Source organism: Pelecanus crispus, chromosome 20 (genome assembly GCF_030463565.1).
Source record: "Pelecanus crispus isolate bPelCri1 chromosome 20, bPelCri1.pri, whole genome shotgun sequence".
Lineage (NCBI taxonomy): Eukaryota > Metazoa > Chordata > Aves > Pelecaniformes > Pelecanidae > Pelecanus > Pelecanus crispus.
Genome location: NC_134662.1, coordinates 2,210,115 through 2,225,387, shown reverse-complemented (window position 1 = coordinate 2,225,387; position 15,273 = coordinate 2,210,115). Strand labels below are relative to the sequence as shown.

Here is a 15,273-nt window from a genome sequence, read left to right as displayed (position 1 = left end):
GGTGGGAACTTCACTACAAGCGCCCAGGAACCGCGTCGGAGCCTGCGCCTTCCCCGCGGCAGGCTGGCCGCGGTGGCCGCGGCACTCGGGGCGTTTCTGTATATAGGTGACAATAGTGGAAATAATTGGAATTTGAAAGAAGCAAAGCTGCGCACTTGGCTATGGCAAGAGCAGGACTCGACGGCAGGCCTGGCTCAGCCCAGGCGGGCGCCTCCTCGCTGGCTCTCCCTGGGAGCGTCTGGTTTTACCACTGTTTTGTTACGCAGATTCTCTTCCCCAACCCACCCCTCCTGCCATCGCCCCGCGAGGTGGGGCTGGTAGCTTGTCCTGGCGGGGAGGGAGAGGAGTCAAACTGAGCTACACCTGAGCAACTTCTGTTCTGACGGCTTTTACGCAGTTTGATGCAATTCTCGCTTTTGTAGATAGATGAATGTAATTCATTGTTGGACATGCCTGTTTCCAAAAGTATGAGACGTTCTGTTGTACCACGTCACCTTCCGAGCAGAGCTGGGACTGTCTCGACTCCAGTGCTATATTGATGAATGTATCCGATGCTCTCGTTCAGTGTTCACACTCTGCTTTTGGCCAGCTTTGTGATTTGTAAATAGGAAATCAATAAAGACATTCAGGTTGTCTTTACAACAGTTTCTTCATGATTTGAAGAGAGCTGACGGCCGCCGGCGTGTCAGAGGGAGGGCAGAGGGGGGGACCTGTGCTGAGCTGGGTCCGGGCCCTTCTTCCCCAGCCGAGGATGCGAAGTCCTCGGCCTCCCCGAGGACGCGGTGCAGGGCACGAACCCGGCTCCCCAGGAGGCCGGAGAGGAAGGCAGATCACTGCTTGGGCAGCCCAAACCCTCTGGGGAACGAGGTCGTTATGGAACCTGTGTCTCTGGGGGAGAAGAGCAGGAGGGCCCTGAGTGTGTGTGGTGGCTTCAGCCAGTCAGTCGTTATGACTGAATTTCTTTAACCTCAATTGAAGGTTTTTGGCAATGAAACATGCACTGAAAGCTGCCCTGGCCTTTGCAGGGGTCAGGCCGGGTCTTTGGAAGCAGGAGGGAGGTGCGAGGGGCTGGAAGCGGGGGGTGGCGGAGCAGGGAGGAGGGATGGGCTCTGCCTGCCCACCCTTCTGCCCCGAGCGCGGCAGCTGCACCCCAACAAAGCACCCTCCGGCAGCCCCGGGGCGCAGTGCTCAACACCTTGGGCGAGGAGCCGCGGCTCTGCTCCTACTGCTGGCCGGGAGGGAGCAGCGGGGCCGTGTCAGAGCCGCTGGGTGCACGGCATCCCCCGGGCCGGGGGCTGCCGAGGGGCTGCCCTGGGCTGGGCTGCGGGGAGCTGCTGGCCTGTGCTGGAGCATGGAATGGGGGACATGGGCCTGCTGGGAGCAGCGGGGGCTCAGCCTCGCCCCTCTGCACTCTCCACCATCGTCTGCCTCACGCTGTGCTGGAGGAGGCACGAGGTCCTGCGCCTGGGGCTGGATCTCGCCTGGCTCCAGCACGAGGCCCATCCTGTCCTTCCTCCTCCTCAGCAGCGAGGCCGAGGGCTCCCCCGGCTCCCCCACCCCTGCCAGGGTGCTGGGCTCCGGCCAGGACCTGCCCATCCTGCTTCTCGGCTTTTACAGGAACATCCACCGGGAGCCCGGCGAGCGTCAGGCTGGGCAGGGAGGTGCCCGGAGCATGAGCCCCACCGCTCCCCCGACCTCCCCCAGCCTTTTCTGCTGCTCCACATGAAAATCGAAGGGCCGGATCTTTAGCTCCGTACCGTGCAGCAGCGCGGCCAGGGAGCCAGCGCTCTGCCGGGGCGGCCACACAGGGCTGAGGCAGCTCCCACCCGGGGCCGGGGAACCCGGGGTTGAGCCTCAGATGAAACCGGGGTGCTTGGGCAGTGTCCCCACCCTCAGGGCCATGCAATCGAGCACAGAAGAAAGCGTAGGGTTTTGAATATTTTTTTATTTTATTTTTTAATTGGTTTTATTGAAAAAAAAAAAGCCCCTAAATTCTATGGCTTCCAGGAAGCATCAGAGAAATTGAAATGCCATTTCTGTACACTTTGTTTTAAAGCGGTAACTAAACTCGCAATGGAACAAACGCCCTCACGTACAATCTCAGTATTTGGACTCCTCGCTGGAAGGACAGCAAGTCCGGGGCCGTGCCGCCGTCCTCAGCTGCCCCCACGGCCCCGCTCGCAGCTGCCGGCGGCACAGGGTGCGCAGACGGAGCCCGGCGAATGCCCGCGGCCGCAGCCCTTCCCCTCCGCGGCTCCTCTTCGGCCTCCGCTTGGGTTGGTCTGAGCCGATGCTCTGAGAAGGGTCCGCTTCCAGTGAAAATTTAAGGCGATTTTTTTTAACATTTTGTTTGTTTGTTTGCCTTGTTGGGGAAACAAGGTCAAACGTCGCATGTCACCCCCACCACCGCGGCCGGGGGCTGCAGCAGCAGTGGGGCTGCCCTGGCTGCCGCAGCCCCTCCTGCCCTGCTGCAGCCCAGGAGAAGCCAAAGCCGGGGTCAAGCCCAAATTTAGGAATGAGATGGGCCACGGTGCAGTGCCCTCCCCAGGGCCCCCATGGGTGCCCAGGCGGGACAGGGTGACTCCCCGCCACCTGGCGCAGCCCCTCCCATGATTGGGGGCCTCCAGCCCCCCCGGAGATGGTCAGTTTGGACAAATGTTTCAAAGCAGCCACAGATGGTCCCGTTTCCCCACTCCCCCCCCCCCCCCCACCCCCCCCCCCCCCAAGCCTCAGCACAGCCTCGGCCCCTCTCTTGGGGCAGAACAACAGGGGGTGGTGAAGAGAAGTGTCCCTGTCCCCCCCAATGTGTCACGATCAACACAGCAGCGCGCAGGGTCAGTCGTGGGGAAGCCGCAGTGCCCTGGGGTGGTGGGGAACAGGGGTGTGCAGTGTCCCTGTGTTCGTGTGTAACTTGCAAAAACCCAGTGTCCCCCGCCCCAGGGTCAGGCCGGAGGCTGCCACGCTGGCCGCTCTGGCAGTGCTGGACCACCCTGATGCCCTTCGCTGTCCGGCCGCGCTCACCACGCACCGCCGTGCCCGCGGTGCCGCCCGCCATGGCCATGGCCCACCCTGTGCCCGTGGCCGCCCCGGGGGGCTCAGGCACGCGGCCAAGGGGCTGTGACAGCAAAGAGGCCAACGCGGCGCTGCCTGCGCTGCCACAGAGGCCTAAAGCTGTGGTGGAATCACACCCAGCACTAAGACAGCCCAGCGGCAGAGTCGAGGCCGCTTCGCTTTTCTACCGTGTTCTGCCACTGCCCGTCACCAGGCCCTCTGCTCCCGGCCCAGCGGTCCCGGCAGCGCCAGGCGTTCCGGGGCCCAGCCATCCCTATCCCCGTGTCCCCAAGCCCCCGGGAGTCACCGACCTGGCACCGGCAGGACCGACCATCGCCTGTATTGCTGGCAAAAGTGCATCGTAAAATGAACTGTAAACGCATTTCCTCCCGCCCCCGCGTGCACCCCAGCACCTCTCACCGTACCGGCGACCGCACCACTCGTCAGCAAAGGCATTAGCGAAGGGGGGAGGAACCCAGCAGGGGATGTGGGGTGGGGGGGGCCTAAAGGAAGAGCAGAATTCAGTGACACTGAAGATGACGGTCAAAGACTGACGACTCAGCACTCTGCACCGAGACTCACTTTAAATTAACTTAAGAGACAAAGAAGCAACAGGGGGAAGAAAAAAAAAAAAAAAAAATTCCTCCTTAGCCCACTGCTCTTGAAATTGTCTTCTGCATCTTCTGACAGCAACGGTTCAGTCTGTAGAGTTGATCCCCAATTTCAAACTAGGTACAGACTCAAAAGCAAGTGACGCTGTGGATTTGTTTCGGTTTTTTTTTTTTTTCTTTTTTTTTTTTTTTGACGGACGCGGGAACTTCAGTGAAGTTGGGCTTGGTTCGCGTAAACGGCCACGCGCTGGGCGAGTGGCGGAGGAAAGGACAAGCAGTTTGGGGAGGCCCCGCTCCCCGCCTGCGCGTGGGGCGCTGGGGAGGCCGTCCGGCTCAGCCCCCCCCCGTCCCTGTCCAAACCGAGGGGCCGCCGCCGGCTCCGCAGGTCAAGATCCAGCCACGGCCAGAGGGAGAGGAGCCATCGCGCACGCCGCTCTACCCGGCCCCAGCAGCTCACTTGCGACGCTTGGTGGTTTTCCTCTTCCTTCTCTTGAAGAAACAGCAGCACCTGGGGACGGAGGGGACCCCGTCAGCGCCCGGGCCCGGACACAGACGGGCTCAGCAGCCCCGTGGTCAGGGCAGAGCCGAGGGGGGACGGGGATGGAAACCCCTCGGCATCCTGGTGAGCCCCACGCTGGCAGAGCTGCTCCGGGAAGAGCCTCCGGTACCCGGCAGGGGCTGGACCAGGAGCACCGCGATGGCCACAGCGAGTGACACCGACCGGGGCGAGTGATACGGCCACAGCATGCGATGCCAGCCACGGCAACTGCCAGTGGCCGGAGCCGGGGCTCCCGGAGAGGGAACGGCCCCAGCTGCACGCACATCCCTCTGCGCTGGCTCTGGGGACGATGCGGGAGCCCCGGGGCCGGGCAGGACAAGGCGGGAAGGGGCTGGGGGTGGCAGTGACCCCGCAGGGACACCCCTCGTGGGGTCCCAGGGAAGGGCGGCTGTCGCTCGCTCTAGAGCTGGGCTGTTCCTCCCCAGAGGGGACCGGACAAGGCGTCGCAGGGCAGCTGCCGAAACCCGCGTCCGTCCCGGCCCCGGCGAGGGGGAAGCAGCGGAGTTTGCGTCCTTACTTTGTATCGTCTGTCACCTCCACCTCGGTGGGGGCTGTGATGGGGGCGTTCGAATGTCCTGCCGTCGGGTCGTCCGTGTTCAGCTCTCCGTTGGTGGAGCTCATCACCTGGGGAGAAGCGAGCGTCAGCGCGGGGCGGCCCGCGGGGCACGGCCGGTCCTCAGCGCCCCGCGCCCCGCGGCAGCTGCGGCCTGGGGAGGAGCAGCCCCGGGAGGAGCAGCCCCGGGAGGCGGCACGGCCCCCCCGGCCCGGCGCGAGCTGGGAGCACCGAGACCCCCGCGCAGGGCAGCAGGACGTGCCCTCGCCCGGGCAGCAGCGGTGCTCGGCCTCAGTGCTGAGCACTCCCCAGCAGCCCCATCGCACAGAGGGGTTTGGTCACCTCACCATCTCTGGGAGCATCCCAGCTCCCGGGAAGCCCTGCACACCCCGCCGGGAGAGGGGCTTACTGGCAGCCAGCTCCACCATGCCCGGGAGACACGGCCCTGTGAAGCTGTGAGCTCCGAGGAGACCCTGCCGTGGCCGAGCGACGGGACATGGCTCTCGCTCCCCAGCCCCAAGCCCCAAAACCACCGGGCCCCGTGGGATTCAGCCCCGCGCCCACCCCATGGGCTCCTGCCAGCCTCGAGGTGCCCCCGAGCTCCTGCCCGCGCGCCAGGGCAGCGGGGCCGCGTGCGGCGCCAGGGCCGGGAGGAGGAGATCCGAGTCACCAGAGCAAGGACGGGGCTGGCGTAGGCAACAGGGGCTTGCCTGAACCCCCCCTCCTGCCCCCGCTGCCCCCAGGCAAAGCCAGGAGCTCCCTGGGGATGCGCAGGCCGCAGGATCGCCAAGCTGCTCATCCCCGGCACAGAGGCTCGGCCTTGCCCAGACTCCCGGGGGAGCTGCCATCCGACAGCCACAGTGCCCAGCCGGCAGGGCCACGTCAAGCTCCAGCCCCCCGAAAGAAGCCCGAAGACCCCTATGCATCACCAGCCTCCCCTGCAGTGCCGGGCGCAGGCAGAGGATGGGGGAAGGTTTGCAGAGCGAGAGCAGGGAGCAGCCACGGCGGCAGAGAGGGGACGCGGTACGGGAGGAGCGGGGCAGAGCGTGAGCCGGCCCCACGGTCTGCCCCAGCCCCGCGATGGCAGCAGCAGGAGCCGGGCCCAAGCCCACGAGCGAGCACCAGCGGAGATTCACCACGGAGCAGCAGGAATGAGCAGCAGCGGCGGGGACGGAAGCAGAGACGGAGGAACCAGTGCAGGCCCAGCTGGGGGGGGACCCGTCATGGATGCCCCGCCATCCGCGGGGGCTGGACCCCAACCAGCCCGAGGGGGCCGAGAGGCGGAGGGCAGAAGGCTGCGAGGGCGGCGAGCACACGGCTGACGGCGCAAGTGCAGGACTGAGGCGGGGAGAGGAGGCCGAAGACGGCCCAGGGAAAGGGAGGAGAAGCAGGGCTCGAAGACATCGCTCCGATCAAACGAGGCACAGGGAAGTCCCCACACGGGATAAGGCCGCGTCGTCCGGCACTGCTGGGATGAGCGGCACTGGGGGCAGAGCCCGACGCCCGCCCGGCTGCTCGTGCCGCTGCGTGGCACAGAGCCAGCGCTTCATCCATCTGCAACCGCCCTCCGAGTCACGCCGGCAGCACTAAGGCAGCCCGGCAGCCGGCGGGAAGCAGCGCCAGCCACGTCTGCGAGCCACGAGCATCACGCGCCACGGGGACGGGGCGCGCAGCCCCTGCGTCCACGTGCTGCGGCCTGGGCAAGACCCTGGGCGCGCGCGGCCCCGATGCTGCCCTGGGGCGGGGGAGCGGGGCCGATCCCCGGCACGGTCGGCAGACACGCGTCGGCTCGCGCCCGGCCGTGCGGGCAGGTCGCATGGCGCAGGTTGGCTCTGCTCCCTCCCGCGCCCGCCCCTGCCCTCGGCGCGTGGTTGCATGTACCTGGACGGACCCCCCGAGCCTGCCGGCTGCCAGGTGAGCTCCCAAAGGCTCCTCGGCAGGCTGCCCACTGGCCTGAGGATCCCACAACTCCGTCCCCTCGGGCGGCTGCTCGTGACAGGCAGGAGGAACAGAATGAAAAGAAACAAAAGAAAAGAAAAGAGGAAGAATGGGGAAGAGAAGGGAGAGGTGGAGGGAACGGGCAGGGAGAAGAGTGGCAAAGGGAGTCGAGAAAATAAGACATGCAAAAGCAAAAACATGACCGGAGCAGCTCGAGTTTGTGATTGCGGAGGGCACTCGCGCAGCACCATCCCGGCGGCTCCCCAGAGCAGTCCCTGCAGTGACACCGTGGGTCTGCATCCTCCCTGCCACGTACACGCACGCACGCACCCCCAGCAACGGAGCCGGGCTCTTCCCCCGCACCGGGTACGTCCTCTCCGGGCGGCTGAGCGCGCAGCGCCCTGCAGAGCACGGCCAGCCCCGCGCAGGGCCGGCGGCTGCGTTTGGGAGCGTGCCGGGACAGCCGCGCCGTTTGCTGCGCGGGGAGATACAGCCGGGCGGAGGCGACGCCGCCGGCCACTCTCCTGTGAGAGCGATGTTCCGAGGCCGACGCGGAACTTTGCGGGGTGACCGCGAGGAAGCGAGCTGCGCTGCTCCTCGAAGGCACCGGGCTCCGCAGCTGTGTGACAGCGGGGGAGCACCCTGCTGCCAAACCCGTGAGCGTGGCACAGCCCCTCTGCGTCCCCAGGCTGGAAACTGCTCCCACGCTGCGGGAGTTTTGTGCTTTGCTTTTCCCACTGCCCTCAGAAGGGATGTCGAACACGGCATTTCTTGGATGCTGGAGGTAGAGAGCAGATCTGACTGGGAGCAAGTTCCCAGGAACGAGCCAGAGGCGCTTTGAAGACGTCACCCTCTCCCTAAGGAAGCACTGCCCGGCCACCGGCCAGCGAGAGCCAGGGCTGTCCCAGGCCCCCCGTGCTTGGCCCGCAGCAGCAAGGGGCATCGCTGGGCCGATACGTGGGTGAGGGAGGACAGGGTGCTGCACCCTCGGCTCCAGCCCGTTTGCAGGGCTCCCCGGGGAGGTTCAAGGCAAGAGGACAAGGGTCTGTATGGGACTGCTGGGGAAACGCGTGAGGTTTGCTCTTGATGGCAGCGCTCCCAAAGCCGTTTCCTGCAGTGGGGTAGGACAGGCCACAGCACTGGGGAAAGGCCGGGCAGCCCAGCCCCTTTCCCACAGCGACCCAGGCAGGGAGCTGCCCGCACAGCTCTGCCCGTCTCCCTGCCCCAGGCTGCTCCCAGCTCGGCCCCACGTGCCCTGCCGCTTCCCAGGGCAAAGCCAGCCCCTCTCTCCAGCACGGGCCACACGCCGCCAAGCTGCCCCACGAATTCCCCCCGAGGCCCAGGCAGTCCCCTCCCTTCTCCCGTGTCCCGGTGCCATTGATGAAAGTGGCACCGCGAACAGAGCGGCAAGTTACTCCCACGGGGATGCGGCACTGGGGACGCTGTCCTTAGCACGAGGTGGCTCAGCCTGCACCGTGCCCACACCCACCGGCCAGCGCTAAACCCTGCAGCTTGCCGGCTGAAGCCCAGGCCTGGCATTTCCCCGCCGTGCTACAGCCTCCCACGGCTGCTTCCTCCCACTTCTGCCAGGCCGCCTGGCCCCAGGGACACCGCCCTGGTCCCCCTGCTAGCCACAGACCCAGCCCTGCGGGAGGAAGGCCTCCCGCAGACAGCGCTGGGGAAAAAAGGATGCCCCTGCCTCCAATCCAGAGGCCCCGCTGGGCTCTGCGAGTCTGTGGAGCATAAGCCCGAGCTGTGCACGCCCGCGGTCCTGTGCCCCGGCCGGGGCAGTGCCGCCACTCACCTGGTGTTTGGTGTGTGGCTGTGCTTTGTCTCTGTTCGGGGGCTGCACCTGCACCTCGCTGTGCATCGTGCCGATGGGGGTGGGCTGGGGACACAACAAGGACAACATCAGCCGCGGCACCGCAGCCCACCCCGCGCCCCCCGATCCACCCTCTGGCCAAACATGCAAAACACCCCAGAATTGGGGTCACATCCAGCCCCTACCCCCGCTCCAGCAGCTCCATGCTTGGTGTTAGGCTGCAGCGAGCCCATGGAGGGTGCCCATGGCAGAAAGCGAGGTGCTAGCTCGACTGCTGGGTTGCCCTTAACTCCATGAACCTCAAATTTCAGCATCACAGCTTTAACTCATTGGCACGACAGCCCCAGCTTGGAGCTGGCTGCTGGGGTCGGGTGAGGACTGGTGGAGCTGATCTCTCGGGCACGGACATGCGTGGCAGGGACAACTGCTGACCTGCATCCTCCCTGGCTGCTGCCACAGACCACGCTGACTCCCCACCACGCTGCCCTCCGCCCCCGGGCACCCTGGGGCCCAGCACCCTCTGCCCGCTCCTGCTCCCTCACCACTTACCAGCGGCTTCCCTGCCCAGTCGTATTCGTAGTCGAACACGTAACCGTTCCTCTCAAACAAGTCTGTGAAGAGCTTCCGCAGGTAGTCGTAGTCAGGCTTCTCAAAGAAATCCAGCCGCCGCACGTAGCGCAAGTACGTGGCCATCTCCTCTGCGGGGACAGAGCGGGCTCAGTTGGGGCAGGGGGACAGGATGCCAGGCCAGTGGGCTCTGGGGCCAGGGCCAGGCCATGCAGAGTGCCCTCACCTGGGAAGTTCTCACAGAGCACCTCTACTGGAGTGGCTCTTTTGGTGTCGCCGATCTTCTGATACCTCTCCTTTAGCGTGTCAGCCTGGCAGAGAGAAGGAGAAGGTCAGCACGAGGGCCAGGCACGTCCCCGGGAGCGGGGAAGGCACTGGGTGCCATCAGACCACAAACAGTTTCTTGGTCCCCCTTTTCCAGGTAACAGCGAGAGCTCATTCTCAGGGAATCCCCTCGCCCAGGGCAGGTCTGGAAGACAAACACTGGGGAGCGCGGCGCCAGGACAGCCGCTGTGAGAGCAGCTGGGATACCCGCAAAGCGGGAGGGACGCAGAGAGGGGGACACCTACAGCCGCGCAGCACAGCACGGGCCTGGCACAGAGCTCAGAGCAACAGCCCCTGCATTGGGCGGGGAGCCGACCCCCCAGCACCCCGCGGGCCAAAGCTTTGCCCTCCCCACACCCTGATGCTGCCCAGGCCAGGGCAGAGCCAGACCCCAAGCGTAGCCGTGCCCAGGGACAATGGGAGCTGGCAGTTACCTTGAGGCCTTGCCAAGGGAGGCTCCCGCGGAGGAAGTACATAAACATGTGCCCTAATGCTTCCAGGTCATCCCTGCGGCTTTGTTCTGCATGGAGAAAAAAAGAGACACGGGCACGTTTCCACTACAGCCGCCTTCCCTGTCCCTGCCAGACCCTGCAGCACCCCAAGTCCCCTGCCAACGTCCCAGGCTGAAGAGCAGGAGAGGCAGCTTGTCCCCAGCCCACCTCTGGCAGGGGGGAGCTTGCACCCTCCAGTCCCCGCAGAGGCAGGGCTGGCCACACGGTGCCCACACACCTTTCCCGAGGTGGGTGTTGATGCTCATGTAGCGTGCTGTCCCTGTCAGGCTCTTGTGCTCTCGGTAAGGGATGTGTTTTTTGGTCTCGGGGTCAATATACTCTTTGGCCAGGCCAAAATCTATGATGTGGATGGTGTGCTGCCGCTTGCTGCCCGGCCGCCCCACCAGGAAGTTCTCTGGCTTGACGTCTCTGTAGATCAGGCTTTTGGTGTGGACGTACTCCATCCGTGTGATCTGGGGGCAGAAGGAGATGTCAGCACCACAGCAGAGACGCACCGTAAGTCCCGCACGCATCCCTGCACCCTCCTCCCCTAGGCCCAACTCTGTTCCGACTGCCTCGCCCCCAGCCAGCAGCCCCACTCCCCTCAGCCCGTACGTCACCCTGGGTGGAAAGGACGGGCACAACAGCTCCTCCAGCTCTGGGAGACAACCTCAGTCCGGCTGCATCTCGGCCACACAGCAAGAGATGCTCGGCTGTGCTCAGAGAGGGTCTGCGTGGGGGTGAGGGAGAGCCCTCCTACACCAGGGAGAGGGTGAGGTATGGAGGGAGGCGGTCTGGGACGTGCCAGCAGCCAGCGTCTCCTGCAGCTGCCGGGTGCTGGCTCACCCCCCCTTCCCCTCCCCTTCCCCGTGGGGTCCCCGCACAGCCTGGCCGCCGTGCCCACGCATCGCCCTGCTCCCCCGGGGCGGTCTGTGGCCGTGCCGAGCCGTGCCGAGCCGTGCCGAGCCGTGCAGAGCCGCAGGCGAGGCAGAGGTGCTGTGCTCACCAGCTGGATCGCGATCATCAGGACGGTCTTGAGCGTGAAGGTCCGATCACACAGATCAAAGAGATCTTCTAGGCTGGGTCCTAGCAGCTCCAACACCATGGCGTTGTACTTCCCGCAGGGGCCAAAGTAGTAAACCTGAGGAATTCCTTCTGCAAGAGACGGAGCAGGGGCTGTCAGGGGTTGCAACAGGGCTGAGCAGCACATGGCCGTGCTGTCACGGCCATGCAATTGCCGGAGCCAGGACAGAGGGCTGCAAATTGGGGGATGCCTCTGCACTGCCCTCCCTCCGTGCCACAGCCAGCCCGGCTCTGCTCTTGGCAGGAGGGCGAAGGAGGCAGCTCCATCTGCATTCTTGACTGCTGCGTGGGAGGTGGGAGGAAAGAACTAAATAAAAAGGGATCAAAGATTAGACGCGGCTCTGTGTAAAATCGGCCTCTCGCAGCTGAGCAGATGGGCAGGAGTCGCTCATGCCAGGGAGCGAATCTGCAGAGTCACATTTATAGGAAGCCTCCCTTTCCTAGCCGTGTCGCCTGGGCGGCCGGCTCCCCGTGGCAGGTCAGCCCAGCCCCATACCTGCATTGCCGAGCTGTTTGTAGAACCGATACTCCAGGTGCAGCTGGGGGGCCCGGGATTTTATGGGTTCCTTGGAGGAGAGAAGGAGAACGGTTAAGGCTGTTGTAGGGAGCAGGATGTTAGGGAGGTCTGCGTGTCAGACATCTCCTTCATGTGCTCGCAGCAGCTGGACTGAGAGCATGTGGGGGTTGAGAAAAAATAGTATAAAATGGAGATGAAGCTTCAAGGGACAATGAGAGAAAACCAGCCCACAAGGGAGCCAGATCCACCCCCTCCAGAGAGATCTGGGTGCTGGGGTAGACATTAATGGGAGCAGCTACCAGTGGGGACCACCCTGTCCTGGAGGTCTCTGCCGCCGGCACTGGCTGAGCGCAGCACAGGCCACAGCGAGGTCCTGGAGAAGTGAAGACCCAGCTCCTCTCTCCCTGGGCCCGGATCACCCCACCTGCAATGACGTGTGTTGCTTTGCCTGCCCTCAATTCCTAGCAGCGAGCACAGCTCCCCGCGCAGCCACCCATCCATCGCCTATCGCAGCCCACCCCGCTCGACCCACTCTAGCAGCCTGGGGAGGGCGAACGTTCTCCTTCCCAGGCGGCCTGAACATCACCGCCCTGACCACCGAGGGACTCACCAATTTGATAGCTACGTATTCATTCGTGTAGAGGTTCTTTCCTGCAGGGAGAGACATGAAAAAGGGAATTGAAAGCAAGTGAGCCTTTGCACTAACCCCGCTTCACACCCGCCGCGGTCCCCTGAGGGCTCCTGGGCTGCACAACATCCCGAACAGGTTCGGTGGCTCCCACAACACATAAACAGGCCTCGAGGCACGAGCAGGAGCAGGAACCTACTGTGGGGAGTCGCAACACGCCTGTTAATTACCCTGCCTGTTAATTACCCCCAGATGGGGTACATGGATTCCTCTGGGACGGGCAGGCTGCTGGGGGGCTGGAGCCAAGCCTGCTGGGAGGGGCAGCATCCCAGTCCAGGCCTGCAGGGATGTGACTGGCAAGGCAGGAGCAAGGCTAGGGCTTGTTGTTTCTCCCAGCCACATCCCTGCCTGGAAAGGGGCCGCCTGCTCTGGGAGGGCTGTCCAGAGTTGGGACCACGCAGAGGGTGGCAGGGAGGAAGGACCCCCACGAGCACTGGGGCAGCTCGAGGCATTGCAGCTGGCAGCGGTTCAAAGATGCCGCAGGTAGGTGGAAATCCCTTCCCCAGGGCTGGGGTCACTCCTGGGGATCGCGCGCGCGCACACGTGCGGCTCAACCTCGTCCTTCGGGATGCTCCCACCCCCCCGAGGGTGCAGCGGAAGGCAGGAGCAGACCCACAGCACGGCCCAGAGGAAGGAGCTGCCGGCACCGATGTGCTGCGGGAACAGCCAGACGACTGCCTCCAAGTGCCCAGGATCGCTGAAAGGGCAGCCATGCCACCCCAAAACCCTGTAAATGACTTCCTAGAGAGCTCAGCACCTTCACAAGAGTTTTCACACCCATAACCACAGAAAGGTTGAAGTAACGGTGTCTGCACATCACCCCGCTCACCCCAGAGAGCCGGGAGGGCATGAGGAAGGTGCTTCACCCGGGAAGCATCAGTACAACCTCTGCCCCAGGTCCATGAAGGCAAAGATTAAAGAGGTTTCCAAAAAATATCCAAGTGCGCCTCTGCCAGAGCCCTCCAGGACACCGGGGAGATGGGAGTTAACTGCAGCAGGTCCCCTTCCACGGCACGCAGAGCCAGCAGACAGGCGATCCCGCTGCCTGGCATGTGCGTATCTGATGGAGCTGCATCTGTCTCCTCGGATTTTCTCCAAGCAATTTGCTCAGGGAACAAGCTCCTCCTGGCATAAGATTTCATCTGCTCCGACTGCTGCTCTCCACCTGAAGCAGCAATAAATCCTTGCCGGGTGACATCAGAGCCAGCTGCTGAGCGCCAGAGTCAGCGGCAGGATTACAGGAAGAGGGATGAATGGGAGATATTAATGGAGCAGCTCCTCCCAGGGACAGGCTCTGCAGCCAAGGAGGGGCTCAATCCTGCTGCCTCGCTGCCCCTCTCCCATCCCAGGGGACCTCCACCAAGCCACTTTGTCTCCTGCCTCTGCAAAACCAAATCCTTTCACAGCGGTTAGGAAGTCGGTGATTAGGGAGGGAGAAACGTCTGGTTTACATGAGCGTGTGCCAGACCCAGGCTCTCTGGCCCACCGCGGACCGACATTTCCTAGGGAGGAGGTGGGACATCCCCCAGACCCAGGCATGGCTCCAGAGAGCTCAAGGAAACCCTCAGTTCCTTGGGAACTTGACTGGGGCAGGGAAGAACTGAAACCCTGATGGACCTCAGTGCAGTCCCCTCCCAACGACTTAACGGAGAGAGGAGGCAGCGAGCCGGCAGGGAGGAGAAGCGCGTGCGGGCAGCTTATCTTCCAGGCACCCGCACCTCTCTGTTTTGCAAACAATCACAAGGGAGAGCAAAACAGCCTCACGCGCCGGCCGGGACGGGACGCAGGGTCAGGCAGAGCCCAGCCGGGCAGGCACGGCCCTGCCTGCGACAATGGCACCGGGTCCCCGCGGGCTCCGGCCTCAGGGCTGTACAGCTCAGCCCAAAAAAATCACTGGTGCCTTCAGGGCAGTAACATGCAACCAGAAAACTCACAGCTGGATTTTTCCCTGACGTTAGGCTGGGTCTGAAGAAGGGGGGAAAAAAACAAAACCCATGGCAGGATACCTGCCACCCTGCCAGAGGGGCACTGCAAAACCAGCCCAGCACCGCAGGGAGGGAGAAGGGAAGGAGGCAGGAGCATCCCCGGCACGGCTGTGCTTGGCGAGGGCCACCCCCGACCCTGTCACGGGGCATCTGTCCTGTTCCCACCATGCCGGCCCCCCACGGCTCGCTGGCACAAAAAGCTACCTGGAAAAACGCTCTGGGAGCAGGCAGCCCTCTCCCAGCCCGAGAAATGAGTTCAAATCGTTTGATACCCCCATGGTTCATCCCTTCCTGTAATGCTCGGTGGGCTTGGACAAAGCTGATAGAGAAGGTGGAGGCGCAGAGAGAGCGCAGACCATTGCTACTGTCTAACCACCACCATCCTCTTCCCCGATAAAAAAAAAAAGGTGCGAAGAGCAGAACCGGCCTATCATGAGAAAAGAAAAAAGACAGGAAAGCAAAAGCGAAAGAGCAAGGAGGCAGGGCTGTGGGGTCCTTCCCCTGGCAAGGCCTGGCCCATGCCGGGGAACTTCCCACTCCATCTCCTGGAGCAGCTCCCGTGGCTGCCCCCGTGCCCCCTGCTCTGCCAAGCACTCGCTATCCATGATAACTGTAACACCTAAAATGTGTCGGAGTCCACGATCGCCCCAGGGGACGACTCCAGCAGGCAGCACTGCAGGATTCACAGAAGAAAATGTGCTTTTGAAAGAGAAAAAAAAAAAAAAGAGAGAGAAAAGCAGGAAGATGGGCAGCAGAAAGCAAATATTTGCCTTTGCAAAGAGGCCTTTGCCCAGCGCAGTGCTGGCAGCCCTCGGAATCCAGCTGCCAGCACCTGCAAGACACGGCGCGTCCATCAGAGCCCAGGCAAAGCCAGCCAGGGAGGCGGCCAGAGCCGGGCTCCGTATCGCATTTAACGTGGCTTTCTCTTAACCCTGCGCTAACACCGGCCTCGTCCCCGTCCCGAAGGCGAATCTGGCAGCGGTGGGGCCCGGCACCTGCTCCTGCACATCACCGCGGCCCCGGAGGAGCCGGGCTCCGCGCCGGGCTCCCAACCGGCTCCGCATCCAACCGGCTCCCCCCGCGC

The 15,273-nt window shown here is 63.7% G+C and overlaps 1 protein-coding gene across 3 annotated transcripts in view; it reads right to left on the bottom strand.

The window, feature by feature from the left end:
- Positions 1-4,058: 4,058 nt before the first annotated feature.
- CSNK1G2 (casein kinase 1 gamma 2) overlaps positions 4,059-15,273 on the bottom strand; it is a 34,192-nt gene continuing 22,977 nt past the window's right edge. The window contains exons 3-13 of one of the 3 annotated variants that reach the window (XM_075723830.1): positions 12,127-12,167; positions 11,496-11,565; positions 10,923-11,071; positions 10,155-10,389; positions 9,860-9,945; positions 9,328-9,412; positions 9,084-9,232; positions 8,517-8,600; positions 6,656-6,760; positions 4,739-4,845; positions 4,059-4,170 (exon numbers count right to left, since the gene is read on the bottom strand). In XM_075723830.1, the coding sequence (XP_075579945.1) occupies positions 4,116-4,170; positions 4,739-4,845; positions 6,656-6,760; positions 8,517-8,600; positions 9,084-9,232; positions 9,328-9,412; positions 9,860-9,945; positions 10,155-10,389; positions 10,923-11,071; positions 11,496-11,565; positions 12,127-12,167 (1,166 nt within the window). In that variant the 3' untranslated portion in view covers positions 4,059-4,115. Of the gene's footprint in view, positions 4,171-4,738; positions 4,846-6,655; positions 6,761-8,516; positions 8,601-9,083; positions 9,233-9,327; positions 9,413-9,859; positions 9,946-10,154; positions 10,390-10,922; positions 11,072-11,495; positions 11,566-11,815; positions 11,937-12,126; positions 12,168-15,273 lie in introns of those variants that run through there. The other 2 variants (XM_075723831.1, XM_075723832.1) reach the window with 2 other exon arrangements.